General features: G+C 40.2%; 1 protein-coding gene across 2 annotated transcripts in view; it reads right to left on the bottom strand.

Annotated features, from left to right (window-relative positions):
* The window catches only part of mboat2a (membrane bound O-acyltransferase domain containing 2a), a 66708-nt gene extending 46591 nt beyond the window's left edge, over positions 1–20117 (bottom strand). The window contains exon 1 of one of the 2 annotated variants that reach the window (XM_053237571.1): positions 19760–20117. Coding sequence is in view for 1 of the 2 variants with exons in the window: in XM_026934170.3 (XP_026789971.1) it covers positions 19760–19840 (81 nt within the window). In the remaining variant the exon portion in view is untranslated. The remainder of the gene's footprint in view (positions 1–19759) is intronic. The other variant, XM_026934170.3, reaches the window with a different exon arrangement.
* Positions 20118–23272: the final 3155 nt, after the last annotated feature.

Genomic DNA, 23272 nt, shown 5'->3' with positions numbered 1-23272 from the left:
CTATTATATCAAGTTATGCAGAAATATTTTACAAACGTTTATTTCATCTCAATTACAAGCAGGAGAAACATAATACATTTTCCTTTCTGGGATAATAAACCTTTGTTTATTTGTTTCTTGTAAACCCTTTAAATGAAGATAGAGATGATAGATAAACATGATGAAGATAGAGATCACAGAGAGAGATGATAGATGATAGAAGATAGAGATGGTGCAAATCATTACCTTGAACAAAGGTTTTTATCACTACTGAAATGTAATAATTTGTCAGAACAACTTCAAAAGCTCAGTTACACATACAAAACATTTTATGTGAACGATAACGGAGCCTGACTGAATACATGTATATGCGTTTTACACACCGTGTACATGTATGAGGCACATGTGTGTTGTGACAGTAGAAGCCTCTCTGTCCTGCACTTGTGCAATAGCCACTTGTGTTGCTCTCGGATCCAGTCTCATCACATCGGCAGCCGTTCTCGCTAGCTCTTTCCTAAGATAAGGAGACTATTCGATTTCACCATTTTTAGACATTTTATTTTCTTCTCTAGGAGGCTGCAGATGAGCTGCAGATGAGAAGGTTTGATGGGCAACGTCATCCCCGTCTTCAGATTCACTGCCAGAAACTGAACTGATCGAGAAAGTTCTTCATCTTCCAAAAGGAGATCTCCTTCTACATTTGCTTCACAAACTACTGAAATGATTTTTAAAGCTAAGTTGAATTCTTCTCAGTTTTTAAACTGAGATTCTTTTTGTCATATTGACTGACTGTTGTGATACACTGACACAGAGCTATTTATATCTTATGTCCCTCCTCCAATCTGCAGCTGAAAGAATGTTATGAAATTATATTTTGCAGGTTCCTGTGAGAAAAGTTTTAACAGGGCGGGCAGAATGCAGGAAATCTTTGCAACTTTGTTTATTTCTATGTACGCATTTGTGTGTGTGTGTGTGTGTGTGAATACGAGAATACAGAGAGATTTTTATGGTTGAAATGTAAACATTTCAAAATGTATGTGTGTAATGTGTGTAACATGAAGGAGGTGTAAGAAGGTTGCACGCAGAGTAAAGATTTCTTTGTCATTTCAACATTTCTTTGTCATCTTTGTCATTTAAATCACGGTTACCTGTTTTTCCCCCCACAATTTCTACACTTTCATTACTTTATACATAATATAAACGTGTAACTGGGAATGCTTAAAAAAAAAAAAAAAAAAAAAAGATTTTTTCAACATGTTCTTCAGACTCCAAACACCACACAAGGGCGTGCAACCAGGTTACTGTTTTCCTCTCAGTTAAGATTTTTTCACAAAAACCTGCAATTGTACACCTCTTTTCATGCGTCCTTCTGCCCTCTTGTAGGTATTCGATTTACAAGTACGCCACACACATGTCCTGAAAGCTTGTCAGAGGTGCCGCTGCCTAGTTACAGTTGCTAAGCTACGACTGGTCAATCACTGTGGTTTATTGAAGGGTTAATAAAGGGTCTGGTTTAAAGCATGCAAATCCCTCGCACGCACGGGGAAAGACGCCGAGTCAGACGGGACACTTATGCCTCAGAACCACAGTATGATTGGCTCAGCTGTAGAATTTATTTCATAGTCGGAGAAGCAGGAAAACAAAAGCAGGCAGTAGTGGTACCAGATTTCCTTCAGAAAAACAAGTCAGCGGGTTCAACTAATGAGTCAGTCTGAAGGGAGTCATGAGCATACTATTCCTAATCAGAAGAGGACTTCAAAACGAGTCTCTTTTTATTAAAAAAAATATCAATCATACTGCTTCTTACAGAAGCAGTCGATAACTCTCCCTGATCTATCATTACGCTGATTCTATCAGCCCTTGCTTTTTAAAATTACTATCAAGTCCGACTGGATAATACACAGGAAATACACAAAGCAGAGACAAAAGATTACAGCTACGATAGTTAGTAGTTTCCTGGTAGAAAGTGGAATAGCCTCAGTGACATAACGAAAATAATAATTACACGTTCAATAGAAATAGCTTCAATCTAGGGCAATAATAGATTGGCGATTGTCTACAATTCTATGTAAAACATCTCTTTCATACTCAGCTGAGATAAAAAAGTGTTACATCCTGTCTACAGCCCTGATGGGATACAGTCACTAACAGAAAAATCAATCACAGCAGTCATAGAAAATAGTACTGCATATACAGTCATCTCCTGAATTACTGGCAGCCAGCATTACTGTATAAAATAAACATTACACACAACGGTATAAAGTTTACATTCAAGAAATAATAAACTGCTTACTGGTATCAGTCCAATATATGATGCGAGGTACAAATCGATGCCATCTCTATTATTTATAGAATTCTATTATTTTTATTTCATTACTTTTCAACTCCTGAAATTGTCTTATTCTATTTTATTTTAATTATTTGACTCTATACATTTATTTTATTCTGTATTTATGTACTTGTCTCCTTGCGCTTGTTTTTTACTTATACTTTCACTCCATCTTTTATTTCATCCTGTGCATTTTATTATATTACTTTTTATTCTTTCACTACCTGATTTTACAACAACTTCACATGCTACCACATGTATGAAATTGTATGACATTTATTATTATTATTATTATTATTGTTAACTGCAATGATTTGCATAAGCCATGTCAGTCTCTGGATTTGAAGACCTGTAGTGTGAATTCAGGAGGATGACTCCACACATGAACTTAAGAATATAAAGGAAATGTTCTCCATTGTACCGCTCCACATTTCTCCAGCTTTAAGCTGAGTTTATATTATTATATAGGAAGAGTTTCTGTGCTGTTATTCCCATCAAATATTATTTATGGGGGTGCCAATAATTTTAAAACCAGGAAAAAAAATGCACTACTTATAAAAAAGTATTTTGTTTGGAAAAACAGCCTTGTCATATCACATGGATCAAAAGCTGCATCTGTTGCTCATTTTCTATGTTAATCTTTGCAGTGCCAGAATTCAGGAGTTTGGAGAAATTTGCTGACAGCAATCACTAAATGGCTCCTGAATAATATGAGGATGCCTAAGCTAGGGTTTGGCAACTGTTCCTATCGAGCAAACAAGCTGATATGTTGGATAAAACTTCTGCTTTACATGCCAGATCGCCGCTAAATTGTGCTCCAGAGCAACCAACATGCACAACAGAACCAAACTCAGCTTTAAAAAAAAAAAAAAAAAAAAGCCTGATCTGTTTTGCTCGATGAACAATGGAGCGTTATGTTCAACACCACTGACAGCTGGAGGAAGACAGATAATCCTTCCTTTTATAGAAAAACAGAAAAGTAGCAGCAGAGTATGAAAATACAGAGTGAGAGAGCTACTGTAAGGAAAAAAAAAAGTAAATACAAATATAAAACAATTTAATTACCCAAAAACACATACTTCCACTACATTAGCAAATGATCATGCAATTAATTTTATATAATTTAAAGACTTTTATACCAATTGTTTATAGACACAGCATTGAAGTATTTTGTTAAATAAATTATAAAAGACGTTCTGATCAAATCAGAAATGTAACACTAGTCTTCAGGTTACACAGTAACCTAATGATCCTGACCCAATAATCTAAATGTGATGAGTGTGAAGCATATTGCTTTTTACACATGAAGCAGCAATATCACTATTTGGTACTATATGACCTAAAACAATATACCTGTCCACAGGTTGGTCAAGCAGAACGTTTTAAAAATCGCATCAGCTTATTTACAGAGCCAGTTTTGATGCTGGTTCTCATTTGGACTGGAATTTGTTCATGTTGGATTGATTTTAACCCATGCAACAATGTGCTCATTCGGCTTTCACCCATAAAGCATCTATGTAACATGAAGAAAAGAGATAGATTCTATTATCCGAATCATACATACACACGGCACTGCTGCGCTCATCATAATAAACAAAAGGCGGACAATTCCCAGTGTCAGGTTTCATAATCAATCAGCACTTTCATAACAACAAGCTGTTTGAAATCATTTACGAAAGAAGCTCTTTCTGAGAATCTAACAAAAAAAAAGCAGCATCTAAGCTTCAACAACTGTCATTAGAAATCACCTGGTGTAATGTGCTGTGGTCAGATGTGACCAAAATCAAGCTTTAAGGTCAAGCACATCAACAGTGTGTTGGCGACAAAACAGGAACTGCATCCACAAAAAAGCACCTGAGGTGGACCACTGAGGCTTTGGGGGTGTTTTGTAGGTGTTTTGTGGCTGGTGGGTCTTGTGAAGGTTGACGGCATCATGAATTCTGCCAAGTATCAGGAGATTTCAGTCCAAAACCTGCTTGCCTTTGCCAGGAGGTTCAAACATGGCTATAAGATAGAGCTTTAAGAACATATAAGAACAAGATGATGAGCCAGCCATACTTCCAAATCAGCACAGATATGGTTACAACACAAAATCAGTGTTTTGCAATGATCTTACCAGTCTCCAGATTTGAATCCTACTAAAGAACTGTGGTCTGAATTGAAGAAGTCTACATACACAGACCTAAGAATATGAAGGAGTTTCATATGTGCTGCTTGAAGGAGTGGTTCACTATACTGCTACAAGTGTCTCTAACCTTGTTGAACATTGCAGAAAAGGGACTAAGTGCTATTATTCTCTCCAGCGCCGGCACCACAAAATATTACTTGGAAGGATGCTGATAAAATTTTGAAAGCAGGTTTTTGTAGAAACAAATCGAACTCAACGGGGATGTTTCCGCCACCACCAAGTCTAGCCCTTCTTGGTACTAATCTGTATGCCAGAAATATCCTTAAAATATACTTCAGACTGGAAGGAAGCAATTAAAGAAAAACTATTTCAGACATGTGACCTTGCTGTGACCTTGACCCTGTTTGGATCATCTCCAAAATCTAATCAGTTCATCCACTTCCATGTAAATTCTACACACATTTTAACCACTTGTTCCTGAGATATCTGCGCTAACAAGAATCTCAGACACGCAAACATAATGCCTCCACCACTCACCACTGATGGAGGAATAAACACTGCGCTACGTAAACATTTTTATTTTGTTTGTGGCGGCAGGGGCGTGGTCGAGCGCCGGTTTGTGAATGGAGGGCGGAGTCAGGAGGGTGAGTGGTAAGGATGAGCATGTGCACCTGTGGATGATTAACTAACGAAGTGAGTGAGTGGTGATGAGGAGATAAAGGAGGGAGACGAGAGCCACACGGTGAGAGCTGAGCTGTATTGTTTTGTACTGTGTGTTTATGTTGGTGTGTCTCAGGATGAGATCGTAAACTAGAAAGCGCTGAAAAGCACGTCCAGGAAGAAAAGCGACAATAAGAGTCCTTTTGAGTTGTCCTGAGCCTGACTCTTGCATATTCCTTCCCACGCAAACACAGGAGCGTGTCCCAGTGTTTAAATAAACTAAAAGATGTGCCTTGTACATACTATGTTAGATCTAGACTGTTCTAATCTTAATTCATGCAACATTTAATAATAAACTTTTCACATTTTCAAGTATTTCAGATGATTTATCAGGAAGTTCCTCTCTATGCTCTCTGGCAGCAGTAATTACTTTAGGATTCTTGGGTTCTCATGCATGATTTTATCTTGACAAAAACACTATCTTGATCCAGATGTTACAGGAGACACGTGCCCTCCACACCGCCTCAAGGCTGGTGAGCAACACTAGTAGCCCAGTGATGTAAATATTCTTGACTCATCAGCTCTCCACTTGGCCACACATACTAGTACACTGGGACCATGTGACAGCAGCACATTTGTAAGAGATGCCATCCAAGAGTAGCCATGGCTCCAGAAGGAAGCCACGCCACAGCTCAGTAAATCCCTTACATAACTCCCAAAACTCCTTCGAATTCACTATGGAGCATAAAAAACGAGTTCCTCAAGCCCTGCCACTTGCTTCTGGCTTTTCTGTAGTGCAGAAAGGATCATTTCATTAACTTCTCCCATTAGTGAAAGACTAAAACAACAGTCCAGGCAGGTTTCTGAAGGGACACTGGTTAAACGAGGTGCTGTTCAGCATGTGAGATAACAGTAAATTCTCAGGAAGAACCTGTTGAACCTGTAGCAACTGCTCTTACTTCATGCCTTACCATCAGGAGTCCTCCGAGGTCAGCAAGTAAACTCGAATCAACTGGGCTACACACAGCATCAGCAGTAAACAAAGTAGCACTTCTTACCTTTAAATAGGTTATACTGTATATAATATTTGTATACAAATAAATACTGTATACAAGTATTAGCTTTAGATCAATCAGCATATAGACACATTCACTTGCTAAATCTGTAACACTGACAATATAGTTCGCTGAGAAGGAAAATATACAGGCTGTCCCAAAAGTTTCCATACAGAGGGGAAATTAACAGTTTTTAGCAAAATGTCTTCCAAAATTTTTCATACTTAGTTTATATTATATATATATTTTTTTCAGATAGCCTTTAAGAATGCCTTTGACAAAAGAAGAACGTATTGAGATCAGTCTCATGGCTGGATCAGGAAGCTGTCGCAAGATTGCGATGGACTTTAACAGGAAACATGGCAAGCACATCACACACGACAGTGTTGCCAAACTTATTAAAAAAATTTTAAAAACTGGAAGTGCTGCGAACCAACTGAGAAGTGGACGTCCACGATCATCCACTGACGAAGGCACAAGTGATGTGGTGCTGGTGTACACAGTCCCCTATGTACAGAGACTTTTGGCACACCCCGTATATCACTCATCACAGCTAGCTTGCTAGACAGCTGGCTTTTCCCACTTTGCAGCTCAAATGCACGGAGGTCGGAAATGTCATAATTCCGAGCTCGGACTTCCTACTTCCAAGGTAAGTCAAACACAGCATAATTCCCACTGGCACCACTATCGATGGTCGAACAGTAGTCATTGTGGGTAATTTAGGAAACCATTAACCAACGTGAAATAGACAGACATGTTAATGAAATAGTTTAAACCCACTTGGAACTTTATTATAAAATAAATCGTCGCACATATAAAAAATATTATTCTGAATATTAATATGCAAGTTGAGCACAGTGGATTTTATCCTTAAGCCAGAGATAAGAAGTCAGAGAGCCAGAAATGATCAGTGTGCTTAGCTCTGAGCTCCCCAAAGACAATGGAGGAAGGAAAAATAAGTCCTCTACTTTTACATTTTAATGCTGGATGCTTTAACTACAGTCCCTACCATGATGTCATCATATCCATTTAAATTAGCAATGGTGCTATTATGCTGTTATTATAAAGTGTAAAAAGTCTGAATGTGGGTGTGGCTGTATTAAAAGTTATGGAAAATGGATTTTCTTGCTTTTTCAGTACTACGTAAACCATGATTCAAACCATACCCAGTTCCTACAGTCCGAGCTCAGCTGGGTGTGAATTCCTTATTGCTGTGACGTCACTACCATAAAAAGATTGACATCCTGCCAGCATCCTACAGCATGACTAAATGCTCTTCTGTTCCTGCTGTCAGGAAGCAAATGTATTTGCAAATGTTCACATATCAGAAAGAAGTGTCTTGTTTCTTTTTTCCTGATGTATTTGAATGTGTGCTACTTACCTGCCACCTTGCTAATTCTATAATTACACTTCGGTGAAAAAATTTAAAAAATCTAAATATCTTATGATTGTTTTATTATTGTTTATTAATGTTTTACTAATCATTTATTATGTGTGAAGCTGCAGAGAGAAGAATTCAGGGGGGTGGGATGAACTTCAAGCAATAATATAAATGGCTGTTATATTATGTGTTACATACACTTTTTGATATTCTATTGTAGTTTGACTGAATTACTGTAAAGCAGAGAAAGTCTGCATGGTAAGTTTTATTTATTGTATTCATTAATGCTGCGCTGAAGAAGTAACACTGCTCAAGGTCAAATTCCTAGATAATAATCACAAGATGTTCGTTACACTGAAACTGAAGAAACAACTATTTGAATAGCACGCTTGTTTCTGAAGCTAAGACGTTCTCCTTTCTAAAACCATCGAGAAATATATTAGCATGGATATTCATAGATTTGTACACACTGCAGGAGTGACTGGAACAGAAGACTGCAAAAAACAAACAAAAAGAAAACAAAAAACAGAAGGTTCCATGACATGAAATTTCCACGACAACACCATTAATGGCAGCACTTGTTTTATGTACATTTGTAAAATTATTTTTCCACGATTTTTCTCCCTAATTTAGTCTCCCACCCACCATAACATACTCAGAGGAAAGAGCTATCTACCCCCTTCCGCATACATGAGCTCTCAGATGCCCGTGAATGGCTAGAGTTGTTGAGATTGATAGAGAAGAGAGAGAGGGAGAATGCCACCCAATTTTGCACTCTTGGAAGTCTGTGGCATCATCAGGAATATGTCTATTAACAGCTTTGGACCAGCTAATGATGCTAATGAGATCCTCTCAATTTGTTGCATTACTCTGGTTTAGCAAACAGCACAGCAGGGCAGAACAGAGACGTGAAATGATGCAAAGGTTATATGTGGAAACAAAAATTAAATATGAGAAGTGTATAATATGAGCTCTTTAAGCTTTGTCTGCTAGGCACAAACAGCAAGTCAGAGAAACTGGATGCTTGTTAAAGAGATATTTCTGTCACAATATGGTAGGTCTGCTAAAAGCCAAGCACAAAGATTATTGCCAAAGTGAGAATAATGTAATATTATATTGCTAATCGTAATATTGTCACTGACTGTTTCGTTTAGAGGAGGAATCTGAACTCCTCTGATCAATGCACACACAGGGTCTACGATTGAAAAGGCATGAAAATAGCTGACAACAGCAGGGAGCAGTTGCAAACCCAGAGACAGATGATTCTGGATGCTCAGTATCACTCTACAGCTAGGCCACTTGGGCAAAATCTAAAAGCTGGAAGTTGATATAAAGCCTATTTTGATATACTTCTGATTTTTGGAATTAAAAAATAATTTAATTTTGACTTCTGTGCCATTAACACAATATGAGCTAAACATTATATATTTGGATATTTAAGTTTAAATTTGTAAGGCAGATTGTCTACATACACAAATTTAAAAAGTGTGCAGTTGTTGATATGGTGAAGTTTTATTTGAGGAGATGTTAATTTAGCATTTTTGGAAGGAGTCTCCAGTATCAGTGCTTTGTAATCATCAGAGGTAACGTGTCAAGCTTTCATACATTTCTTTACGACGTCTTTAGGACGTCTGTAGGACGGAGAGCCTTGCGGTTTCTCAGTAACGTGACAAGCTACTTAACTGTTATAACACAAGTGATAAGAGGATCTAACTTGTTTTGCAGACATTCCACAATATTAAACGCAACTACAAATGGATAAAATGTACACCATTTTGTTCTCAAATAAATAGAAAAAAAATCATCAGAATTGACAAATTGCTTTGGAATAAAAAGAATAAAACAATCTGGGAAGAGCTGGGACTGGAAAATAATCACCTTCGAGGTTGATGGTTTACCTGTAACACTCCCCTTCCTGTTCTATTCCTTACTTTACTAATGAAGAACACAAATCTGAAGCATAGAATCTTTTCTTCATCTTCTGAGGACTTCTGAGAGACAGAGGAAAGAGTGTGTGAAAAGCAAAGATGGGAGCTGCTTTGTCTGCTCTAGCTGAACATCACACTGTATCCTTTATATAAACAACACCATCAGACATGATGTCTCACTGAGGAGAAGGAGGAGGAGGAGGAGGAGGAGGAGAAGGAGGAAGGAGATGAAGAGACCAAGTGCTAGTGCAGAGGTAGAGCTCACTCCTCTTACACTGATGGATGTCTCAGTTATATTAGTTTAATATTAGGCCGGTTAAAAATGTTCTTGCTTGTGGACATCAAGAGACGTTGCAATATTCAATTCTACAAAGCATCAAGCAGCTTCTTGTCACATGCAGCATCATGTGTGGGTCTGTTACGGTGAGCCTGGCCTTTGTGCACGGCTATAAATAGGCCAGCAATCAAGGCTTCACTACAGGGTAGAGAGGCAGCAAACAAAGAAAGACCAACTGCATGACACACACACATGCAATCATTTTTCTGAATATAAATCTGATGGAAGGTTAGATTCAAGGAGTGGGAGTGAAAGTGTGTCTCATATGCAATTTGTATTTATTTATTAAGACCACACATTGCCATACTGGGGATTAAAAAAAAAAAAAAGAGGTCATTGTTATTTTAAACTATGCTTCTGTACGATGCACTCATCCTCACATAAACAAGCCAGTGTTTGTTAGGAAGTAGAACAAATCCCTTATGGATAATTTAGTAGCCCGTGCTTCCAGGACAAGATTATTATATGTAGTAGTTTTTTATTCATAGTTGCTTGGTGGACAAGTAGGCTCAGTAGGCTAGCGTGTTTGTATTCTCCATTCCCTCATTTAACAACCAGAGAAATGTGCTTCATGGTGGTGTGACGCACCTTAATGCTGTAAGTACAGCATGCACTATTACTGTATGTTCACACATACACATTCGTCGCCAGTCGCTGTACTATGAAGTCGCCAGTAGGCATTCCTACTACTGGTTGCCGTAAGTGAGTGGCGCAACTAACATTCCACTTTTGACAACAAATCAGTTTTCTTGCTGCTAAAATGAAACATTCTGGAGGGAGAGCGTTTGTATATAACTCACCAGTGTATATAAGCATCATATCATACGAGATGAAGGAGAAGTCGCATGTGCTTTATGCCATCAACTTACCACGATGGCTACGATGTCGGATACGTTTTTCCACGCATCATTCCACGAGACATATCATAAAGATCTGGCCAACTGCTCTCCACTAGAATGAATTTTTCCTCCATCTTTTCTGCGATACAGTATCTGGCAGGAGACGGATCACGTGCACTGTACTGTCTTCACTCCCGCTGGTAGTCGCTACACCAAGTCGCTCCATATTTGCATAAAGTTAAACTTTTCAGTGGTAACTACTGATCGGAAGGCTGTGAGTTTAAATCCCAGCACTGCCAAGCTGCCACTGCTGGGCCCTTGAGCAAGGCCTTTAACCCTCAATTGCTCAGTTGTATAAATGAGATAAATGTAAATCGTTCTGGATAAAGGCGCCTGCCAAATGCCATAAATGTAAACTTTGTCGTATTGCTGGACACGCCACAGCTCTCAACAGCTCTCATTGAAAATGAATGGTCTCTTTGTCACTGAGAGTCGCTGTATGTGTGAACATCCCTTTTAGCTCTGAATCCCGCCGCCTGCCGCACTACACACATCAGCTTTTGTTACTCATGATGGTATGGGGAACCCATTTCAAAACCAAGCAACCTAAAGTGCGACATATGACTGTCATATACACCATATGGCCAAAAAAACACTGAAAAAAGAGAATATGTGGTCGGTCAGATCTAAGAGAACATATTACATATAGTCTCCATAAAAATGTTTAGTTTCTCTTCAAAATGTGATTTCGTTGCTTACACTCAATGGGAAGAAATGACTATAGTGTTAAATTAACCTGATTAAATCTGGTGGGGCATGATAGCACAGCAGGTAATGTTGCCGCTTCACAACACCATTTCACAATTGCTGCTTCACAATTTTATCCCAGGGCTTTTGTTGCCACAAAGTTGGAAGCAAACAATTGTACAGAATGTCTTTGTATGCTGTACCATTACAATTTCCCTTCACTGCAACTAAGAGGCCTAAACATGCTCCAGCATGACAACGCCCCTGTGCACAAAGCGAGGTCCATGAAGACATGATATGCCAAGGTTTAAGAGGAGGAACTCAACTGTCCTGCACAGAGACCTGACCTCAACCCCACTGAACACTCTTGGGATGAACTGGAACGCAGACAGTGCCCCAGGCTTCCTCAGCCACCATCAGTGCCCTACTTCTTGCGCTTTTATGACTGAATGAGCACAAATTCCCTCAGCCACACTCCAAAATCTTGTGGAAAGACTTCACAGAAGAGTGAAGGGGACAGCAAAGGGGAAACAACTCAATATTAATGCTCATGGTATTGGTACTGGATGTTCAATACTCAACATACTTTTGACCATGTAGTGTAACTCTCCTGCTAGCACAACACTCAGTCACCTCATTTGTTTCTGTATGAATGCATTTAACTAGCTAACTAGCTCACCATACTTTATTACGTTATGCTAGCTATGATTTTATCCGAGTCTGGTAGCCAAAACATGAGACTTTCACTTGCCCGATGGACTGTCAGTTATGGATTTATGACTTGTCTATGTAGATAGCTCTTGTGGCAGGAGGCTCCTATCACTGCCTTCAATAAATGCATTCTCTACTGACATCAGTACGGCTTCTGACAGCATCTGGGCTCTCTAATGCATCTATAAAGCAACTCAGAAGCCTCATAAAAGGTGACAAAATTGGCCTTAAAAGTGGGAAGGAAAGACTACATCAGATTGGGTAATGAGCAATGGTCACTGTCAAGACATGCACTCACTTAAAGCTGTTATTATAATCCATAATTATACAATTCACACACAACCCCTGTCTTTCCTCATATGACTATTTCATTCAGAGACGCAGCCGTCTGATGTTTTTATCCTTGTTTCTCATTAAAAGGCTTTGAATCTGACAGCGAGTGTGTCTCTTTGTCTTGTGCTCTCATTTACAGCCCTTTGTTCTTCCACAGGAGGGGATCACAGTCTGGGACCGTGTTCTCTACACAGAGACACACCATAAATACTGCCCTGAAGGATCCACAGAAGCAGGAGATGCTGGATCTGTCCTGGATGGATGAACCTCGACCATAACCCACTTTGTCTTTCCAGTGGCAGCGAATGCATCCGTCGTTCCAGTTTTCTAATTCACAGCTTGCCACATATGGAACGGACATCACCGCAACCAGACACTGCAACGTTAGAATCTCTCGAGTGTCAGAAACCAGGCTTTAAAGCTGCTAGTTGCTAGGCTACATTCCTCATACAGGATGCAAGGGCTGAAATGACACAAAAGACCTGGCTCAGCATGGTTTTCCTAGGCGTGTTAGTTTATGCAAACCTCAAGGCTAAGAAAAATTGTGAGTATTAAGAGCGGCACAACAACTCACCGTGTTCTCATGCAGACTGTCATCTATATTTGTTATCAATTTATCCCTCCATTTCCATTACGGTGTGGCTTTGGCTAAAGCAACGCAGCTTATTTGCAGGAAATTATGGAGTACCTTGGTGCCAACAAGCATCAGCTGGGACTGTAAATTATCCAGTTGTCCAAATTCATCGCAATCAAGTTCATGGTTCAGGTGTACGATAAATGACTCAAAACAGCACAGAAGTTATTTATTTATGTTATTTTAACAAAGCTGCAACAAGTCGGCCTCTATGATTTCCCCCGAAACATACAAGTACTCACAGCACATTAGTCACACAAAAATTACAGCTACAAGTTCATCTGTATTTTTACAGATGAAAAAATACAAAGTTTCGCTCTGCAAATCTCCCTGTGTGCAGACTGCCAGCAAGTCTAGTCCTTCATGTTACTAATTTGTTCACCTGAAATTCGCTTGAAATACACTTTAAACAGGAAGGACGCTTTCTGACCTTGCAGTAACCTTGACCCTGTTTGGAACGATTCCAAAATCTAATCAGTTATCTGCTGGTTATCTGACTACCATTTGACTGCCCGATGATAGTGCGGCCACTGAGATTTAGTCCTTGCTTCATCTTTACCTATAGAGAGTGATGCAGCAGTGCTTTAGTCCTTTAGTCAGTCCAGCTCTCTCACCTCATCTGTGCGCTCTGCTCAAACAGATGTTCTAAAGCTTCAATATTCATTCTAATACCGCCATCATGCTTGTCATCTTGTAGATTACCGTGTACCTGAGTCGAGTCTCTGCCATAACTCAGCTGTATTGCATTCAGAAACTCTGAATACAACGTTTGTTGCCATCGCTACTTCTACATTGGATTTCTCATTAATATGACTTCACTGGAAAATGGTGCGTCAGAAAACATGCTCTTGCTCTTTTGTTTTTAGGAGCTAACAGCAAACATAACCAGTATCCTCTGTGTTTGAGATTGTTGAAATTTCTTTTCTTTTTTGGAATCTACTGAATGCCACTGTAACATGGTCCCTCTGTACCGTCAACTTGTCAGAAGAATAACAAAAATACAGCACCAGCTGACAAATTAGCACCAAAATCATGAAGCACATCATAAATATTTCAATACAGAACTACTGACTGTGCTTCAGGATGGAGTGCTCCTTTAAAATCACCAGGAAAGTGGATGCAAATCAGGTGCAGGCCAGTTACAACATGACAGCATGAGCCAAGATCATTTCCCTATTACGACAAGCAAATCTAAGAACTTTAGAACTTGGTGGAAGAGGCATTCTTAGGGTCGGGAAGTATGTCCACGTGGAAGCGGTCCACAATTTACAGTCTTGCACTGAGATGTGTTCAGTGCTTTGTATCGTGGATTGAATATACAAACTGTCCGAGGCTTTCTCACTACTCCAACCCACATCCAGAGAAAGACCTTGAGCTCTGAAGATAGAAAAATCTTATTCAGACTATTCTGTGTGTGCCGGTGCTAAGCCAGACTAAGCGTCTGATCTTTAAAAGCTGGACATCTCAACGTTTAGACCGCACACGCTAAGCCTGCTTAAAGTAATTGGGTTAGTCTCCATTAGTTTGAGGATGAGCTCAAAGAAAAGACAGACATTTCTGGCACTGAGCAAATCTGGACGCATTATTAATGAATGACTCTGCAGTAGTCGGGACCGTGTAATTCTAACTCAGTAATAACCAAAATGAACTCTTGTGCATCAGGGGAGAAATAACGTTAACAAAACAGCAGCGCAGTACGGCAGATAGAAATCAATCAGAGGCAGGCAGTCCCGAGACGTGCACAATTAAGACAGAGGGGAGCGCTTCGGCCTCCTCTGAGAAATCAGAGGCTAGCCTCATGTTCCTGCTGTGTTCAAAGGGTAGAAGGAAGAGCAGACGTGAGCATGTGCTACACACAGGCACGCCGAGAACAAGGGCTAAAGAAAGAATCCCCAATCAATAATGTGTCACATAAACCAAAAGGCACAATGGCTTTCTGCGAATATTCGAAGACCACAATTCTCTAGTGTCAGCCAGACGGTGTTTATGGGTCGCGTATTTGACCTTCTGAAGTTTCGGCTAAACACAATTACTGATCTTCCTTAGACAGCTGCAGTGAAATGTGCTCAGTATGCATGTTCTGCTAATCTGGCCTCTTATTTTACCAATATTTATCAATATTACCAGAAGAAGCATTTTTTTCCCCAACTCAATTCCCAATCCATGAAAAATTACTAGTTCAGTGCGAGTCAGAAATGTGATTAAACCTAAACCTTGTATATATACATGAGATAGCTACACGAGATGTTTAAGGGTGTTTTCACACTCAGCCCGAATACTCGAGTACACACCCAGGACTGATTCTGCCCTCATCTGAGGGCGGGGCTCATAATCTCAGGTTGGCTTGCACATTGAAAAATTCCTTCCTTCACACAGGTTTGCAACAATATTGGTACTATGTTAGTCCATATAGGCTTTCCACTAGATTTTGGAGTGTGACTGTGGGGAATGCGGCCATTCAGCCACAAGAGCCTTAGTGAGATCAGGCACTGATGTCGGGTGAGGAGGCCTGGGGTGCAGTCAGCATTCCAGGTCCCAAAGGTGTTCAGTGAGGTTGAGGTTAGGGCTCTGTTCAGGCCACTCGAGTTCTTCTACTCCACCCTTGGCAAACAATGTCTTCATGGAGCTCGTTTTGTGCAAAGAAGCATTGTCATGTTGGAACAGGTTTGAGCCTCTTAGTTCCAGTGAAGGGAAACTGTAATGCTACAGCATACAAGGACATTCTAGACAATTGTGTGCTTCCAACTTTGTGGAAACAGTTTGGGGAAGAACTACATATATGTGTGATGGTCAGGTGTCCGCATACTTTTGGCCATATAATAACCTTTTTCCTGACATCACTATAGTAGGAAGTAATGAACAAGTCGTACCAATCAGCATGCGCAATGTGGATCACACCACTGTTCGGTTGAAGCGAGCTCCACCCATGACCATCATTTTCAAGAAGACCAAAGCTCAGTTCTCTAGACCACTCCCAGAACAGCTTCCACACATCACCAATCATACTGAACTCGGGGCTCAAGTGATGAGTTTTCTCCCACCTCAAGAAAAACACACTAACTTGTCCCTAGGCATGAATGAGTGTGTGAATGCATGTGTATGGCATCCCATCCAGGGTGTATTCCCATCTTGCTCCCAGTGATACCATGATAGGCTCCGGACCCTCTGTGACCCTTATGAAGATAACGTGATTACTGAATTCATTGTTTATTACTAAAATTCTCTGTCAGAAAACGATCATCTTTGGGTTTGAATTACGTGTAGAGTAGAGTAGAGTGATAACACGGCTATAGATCCATTCGGATTGGATTAGTTTATCAGGGGGACGTCCGTAATAAAATTTTTACTCGTCACCTCAGTGATAAAACTCTCAAACCCAGACGTTTGTGTCACATGGTCACATGATCATGCTCCATTAACGACATGGCGTCCAAGCGGTCGAGGAAGAGCTTCAGTAGAGAAGAGACAGACGCTGGCTCTTATCTCAGTTTGGGGTGAAGCAAGGTTCTAGCGACAAGCTGAAAACGCAATTAATTATCAGAAAAAGTATCAAAAAGCATCCATTTTTCATTTCGTGATTCAGGAAGTGTTTAATCTCGGGGGGGGGGGGGGGGGGGGGGGGGGTGTCACTGAGACACATTCTATGAGACTAAATACGGCAAGGAGCAGAGGTCAGAAGTCTTTTTTCCACCACAGGGTGCCATCTGTATAGAAAATCACAGACGTGCATCTGGACAGGACTAAAATGATCAGATGACCGCTGAGTTTGGTGAAAAACAGCAGGTAATTCGGCCTGTAATTTTTCTCAGGGGAGGACGGAGAAAAATCCTCCTCTGAGAATCCCGATGGAAATAAAATCACAGAGGAACACCTGAAAAATAGGAAAAAACACCAAGACCCCAAGTAAATTTAACCTTGTCTACACAGGGCTTATGATTCTCTTTATATCTGTGGAGTTCAGTACATAAATCCTTGAGGGCTGTGCTTTTCTGTCATAGTAACAGCAATCATGACATGAAATCCTGCTGCTGTTCCGTCCAAGCTTCGTTCACAATGGAAAAAAAAACAAAAAACAAAACAGCATCCCGAGTCTTAGCTATTGCAGGAGCTACAGGATGCACAGGATGCACTTCAAAAATAGGGCAAGAAAAAAAAAAAAAAAAAAGCAAACTCAGCATGGGAATGTTGACGCTTTTTGTTCTTTCTTTGTTTTCTGTTGCTTAGAGAGGAGAAGGGAGGCGGATTTCTCAACAGTGTGACAGTCTCTTTCTCTCTCTCTCTACATTCCAGAGTTTGGGTGGAGATGGCTGTGTGCATTCCTGCATTCCTGCCTGAATGCGAGCAACCAAAACACAGATCAAGACACAAAATCCCACCAGCTGCTGCAAGATGTTCAGCGAAGGCGTCTGTATAACACAGACCAGCGCAGCAATCTCGTTAAATCAATTATTCAGAGAGAGTATAGCTCAGCTGCTCGGATATGTGGACTTCTGGTGAGTCACAGGAATGACGGGCTAGCCTACGCTAATTACAGCCGGCCTATTTATTGACGAATTACTCACCCCACTTATCCTGCCTGTCGGGTTAGATTACAGGTGTTTACCTAACTGGTGTTCTACAAACAAAATAATATATTTGTAGCAACACAGTCAGTGTGCAAGATCTCTCACCCACATGTTGCCAGATATAATGAGGGGAATGAGCTAAAATTATTGCACGCAGGTTTCCTACTGTATCAACTCACGCAAAAAAAAAAAAAAAAAAAAAAAAAAAAAAAAGCAGTTTTCAGTAGATGGGAGCACATACAGCCAAGCCAGGTCTATGATCGATATCTTTTTACAAATGTCTTGCACTCAGAAATGTCAAAACCCCCACAGTGATTTAATGAACTCCTGGCGCTTAATTACAGTGTGTAATTTTTTAACCATCGACCGCTGAAGGTTGTATTATATTCTCTCTTACCTGGAAGACTTTTAATAAATGTGTTTACCAAACAGTTATCTGTAATTACAGATGAACCCACTGTGATCCTTCTGAAAAACACTACACCAAAGTCAACATTGGGCTTTTGTCGTGTACATCATCAGCAGACAAAGACGAGTGAAATGGATTAAATACATCACTTTTGTTCACACAGACAGACAGACAGATGGATCATTTGACCTGAGGCTGTGTTAATAATTTACAATCCATGCCCACTGGAGCAGGTCTGACACACCCAACATGTCGGATTGCTCCTGTCATCACATGGTCGAGACTTATTCAATGTTGTCTGAAGGAGAGTTTAGGCTAGGAAAGGTGATGACATTTTGAAAAAACAACCAAAAAAAAAAAAAAACACTTCCCGCCCAACCACCCAGACCCTCTTGTTTATTCACACCCAAGCTAACGCTCAGGGATGCGAGTTTAACATTCTCTCCGGGTGACTGGCGTCGTGCTTTAATACAGCGTATGTTTATTCCTGAACTTTCCACCGACGGAACACACTGGGTCCAAGCTGACATTATTTACAGCACTACCTGTTTTGGATTAAACCTAATCACACTAAGAACTTAATAACAAAGGTAATAACTTTGATAATGCTGGATTGTGATTTCCACCAGAGTATTAAAATAAAATTTAAAAAATTAAAAATTTACAGACACACTGGCTGTGCTTCCCGGACCCCCGGTGGTCCTCAGATCCCACTTTGAGAACCAGTGGTCTGGTGTATATCACTAACCGTAAACAATGCATTAGATACTCTCCACTATACTTTCAAACACAATGAGAAAACTGTTGAGAAATATTGAGAAATATTGCACTATGTTGTGAGTAGGGTACAGTTTCAGACATACTCTGATCCTGGCACTGAGTCTGATCCTGATGGAAGCCTGATCTGAACTTGTGTCTAATTTGGACTGGTGTTTGATACTGACTGGTTCTTGTTCCTGATGGAGTCTGGAGTCTTATCCTGATAGTAATCCCATAGTGACTGGAGTCTGATCCTGACTGGAGTCTAATCCTGACTGGTGCTTGATCCTGATGGGTGTCTGATCCTGACTGATGTCTGATCCTGACTGGTGCTTGATCCTGATGGATGTCTGATCCTAACTGGTGCTTGATCCTGATGGATGTCTGATACTGAAAGGTGTATGATCCTGACTGGTTTCTGATCCTAACTGGTGTCTGATGGATGTCTGATCCTAACTGGTGCTTGATCCTGATGGATGTCTGATCCTGACTAGATTCTGACATGCTCTGATCTGAAGTATAATCCAACCTCCTGCAGTACCTTCTACACTGACTGCCTCTTCATCCCATCTCAGCGCTGCGTGTTCCAGCAGATCACAGGCTGATACCGTGATGACGCTTATATTTACTGAAGCAGACTTCTGCTGTTTATCAGAACCACATACATGTGTGCAGAACACCACGGTTAGCTAGCTCTGTCATTCAGCTAGCTCCAGTGTAAGTGCAGGCGTGTGGTGAAGAGAAAAACAGAAAGGAGGACGACACACACTCACTCACTCACACACACACACACACACCAAGCGCATTGTGTGTGGACAAGAACATTACAGGTCCAACACTTCACAAACCAGTGGAATAGGAAGGACAAAGCTAGCCTGCTAGCTGCATTAAGCTGGCTATAATTGTGTTGAATTAGCCACCGTTAGCTCTCTAGCTTTAAAAAAAAACCACTAGTAGCAGTTTACCTGATCCAGAGGAAGGTCTATCATGTCGCTGAGGGGCTGCAGCAAAGTGGAGCCTGTACAAGACGTCGTTTCAGTAGCCATAACTGCTGAAGAATCCTTTACTTTATCCGTTTGGGTAAAAAAAGAAATCCCCTGAATCCCCCTCTCCAGTCTCCTCTCCTCTTCTCTCCTCCCTCTCTTCTCTTCTCTTCTCCTCTGTGCGCTGTCTGTCTCACTGCTGGACTGATAGCTCTCCGCTCAGGAACTTATCTGAGGCGCAACAGCTCTCAACCCTAACCCAAATCGCACCTTAGTGCCTATATAGTACACTACATATGGCGTAGAATAAGAAAGATTTTCTATCGAGAGTAGGGCACTTGTAGAGGGACTAACAAGCTATTTGTATTTGAGCCTGTGTGGGCGGGGTTGCGCGTCCATTCCTCCCATTACAACCAAGCCCCGCCCATCAGCTCGCAGCTCTGCCTCGCTTACAGAGCAGTAATGAATGTAATTGAAAAATTGTGGCTTTCATTCATTCATTTTATTATTTAACTCCTACAGTGAGACTTTTATGAGCTTTACCAAGACAGGGAATGTACAAAAATTTGTATTTTCCAACTTATATATGATATATACTAATAATACACTGGTCACTAAGGTCATTATAGGTTTATAGGCATGCCTATGTTGTATTTATATACTTACATTCACATTTCTTCCATTTGGAAGATGCCCTTATCCAGAGCAACTTACATTTATCTTATTTATACAGCTGAGCAGTTGAGGGTTAAAAACCCTGGTCAAGAGCCGTGCTGGGATTTGTGCTGGGATTTTAACACACAACCTTCTGATCAGTAGTCTCTGGTCATATACTGTACTCTGGCCATTTTTTTCAGGTACACCTCCCATACTGGTCATTATGTAGGTATACAGGTACTAACTGTAGCCCATTTGCTACGATTGCTATGCACAGTTTGTTAACTCAGCTCTACACCAACTATGAAAGAATGAAAAGTAACCACCACAGGACCTGATATTATTTGAATGGGAAACCATTAGCACAGCGCAGCAGTGACACTGATAAGGAAGTATGTGTAGTGTTAACAGAAGTGTATCAGGCACAACAGCATTTGTGGAATTTTTTTTAATTCCTCAGCAACACTGTTGGGTTGAAAATAGTTAGTCACCCGGAAATAAGCGTAAGTACAGTGGACAGTATGCAATGAATTCTTGCTTGCGTGCATGTTTGTGTGTTTCCCCATATCAACATCACAACAACACAATAAACCCAACATAAATGATCTACACTAGTGGCAAGTTCCATAGTATTAAGATACAATGCACAGGTACAGGTTATATTACGGGTGTTGGGATGGTAACAATCATTACAAACAAAATTTGGTAACAAACAAAATTTTTTGCTTTATTATTTCCCATCGAAGACTAGTTACTATGAAACGTATGACTAAAGATCATGTTGCAGCACTAATGGAATGATTACAGGTAGCACAAGAACTATATTTAACTCTAATTAAATTAGTTGTAGGGAAGTATACTGGTGACGTCGCCTTACAGCTCCAGGGTCCCTGCTTAGCTCTGGTTTCTGCACATGTTCTCCCAGTGTCTGTGCAGTTTCCTCCCACCTCCCAAAAGCATGCCAGTAGGTGGACTGGCTATGCTAAATTGCCCCTAGGTGTGAATGAGTGTATTAATGTGTGTGTGTGTGTGTGTGTGTGTGTGTGTGCATGGTACCCTGTGATGGACTGCTATCCTATTCAAGATCTAATCCCACCTCACCTGTAGTTGTCCTGGGATAGGCTCCGGATCCACCATGACCCAGACTAAGGTAAAGCTGCTACTGAAAGTGAACAAGTCAGTAAATTAGTTGTCTACCTATCAACACTAAGTTTCCTCATTGTGTACTATGCTTTTTGTGTATATGTTTCTGTGTGTGTTTGTGTTTGCCTGTTATGTTGTATGTTGACCGTTTAATGATTGACCCATTTTAAAACCCATTTTTAATCATATGTCAAGCCTTGGGGCAGATTACATTCTAAACACCAATTTTTAACATAGGTAAATATAAAATGTTAAATTTGTTTAACATCTATACTCAGATAGTATAGACCAGATTCAGACACCATATAAAATCCTTTCTAAACAGCCTAACAGCTCCTACAAACAATGTAACAGTACTATACCTAGTGTGAATGTACAGAATTCAATTTCAATTCAATTCAGTTTTACTGGTATAGTGCTTTTAACAATGGACATTATCACAAAGCAGCTTTACAGAAAAAAATATATTGTAAATATGTGAATTTATCCCTAATGAGCAAGCCAGAGGCGACGGTGGCAAGGAAAAACTCCCTGAGACAATATGAGGAAACAGTTTAAATTATGAAGAAACAGTTTAAATTATGGGGAAAAATGTGACTATGGACAAATGACACAAATGAAAATAGAAAGAAACTCAAGGATTTATAGGTTTCTCAAGCAGAGCATGGTCAGTGAGAGTGAGACGGTGATCTCTGTAGCTACTGCAGGCAGACAGTGCCACCGTGTGCTTATGTGGGGAGGTGAAAATCAGCATGGCGAATTCCTGTCATTTCTCAATGGCCAGTGAGACTTCACTTTTGCTAACATTTATGTTCTTTTCAGGCCCATTTCTATTTTACCAACACTAAAAATGTTCCCTACCTTGTGTGCTCAGCTCAGTTTCTCCAACAAATATGAAAAATCCTTGTTTAAAAGTCTTCCCAGGAAGCAAACTGCAAACATTCTGGGTGGCTATGTTGGCTCTTGCTATACAACATTGTGCCAACATGGGCGTCTGGCAATGTTGGTAAATGAGCAGTTTTCATAACAATCTTTCCAAAGTTGCCCCAGTGCTGGCCCAGCATTGGCAAAGGAGTATTTTTTTATTTAAAAATAAAAAAAACTGCTAACATTGGATCAACATTGAGCCACTGTTGGCAAAGAAGCCCTTTTCATAACAACCCCGCCAGTGTTATGCCAATGGAATGGATGAAGTTGGCCTATTTATTTTGCTGCCTGGGATATTCACCAACATGATGTTCTCGGTTATTTTCTACCTGGAGTGGTAAGTTTCTACACGTTCCATTCCCTCACTATTCCCTCTCATATCAGATATTTTAAAATGAATGTTATGGCTGTATTTCTATAGATTTTAAAGCGATGGTGCGGATCAATGGGACATGAAGGTTAATCACATTTTTTCATTATAAATCATTAAAATATTTAAGATGTAAGTAAATATGAATCATTTCCCAAAATGTTTCCTCTAATAATTATATTGAGCTGCAGTGTAGTTTTGTACATTGCTCTTCTACTTGACTTTGTGTAGGTCTACCTCTGTGTATTATCTCTTATGCTGTATCAAGGACTTGGACACACAGCATTTCTCACCACTGTGTAGCTATTCGACTGTCATAAATAATACAGAGCAGCTGTGGAGTATTCATAAAGGATTAAAACTGAAGGAGAATGAGTGAGTGAGCAATGCCCCTGACC

The sequence above is a fragment of the Pangasianodon hypophthalmus genome, chromosome 10, assembly GCF_027358585.1.
Source record: "Pangasianodon hypophthalmus isolate fPanHyp1 chromosome 10, fPanHyp1.pri, whole genome shotgun sequence".
NCBI classification, from domain to species: Eukaryota; Metazoa; Chordata; class Actinopteri; order Siluriformes; family Pangasiidae; genus Pangasianodon; species Pangasianodon hypophthalmus.
This window is presented reverse-complemented; position numbering and strand designations above follow the sequence as displayed.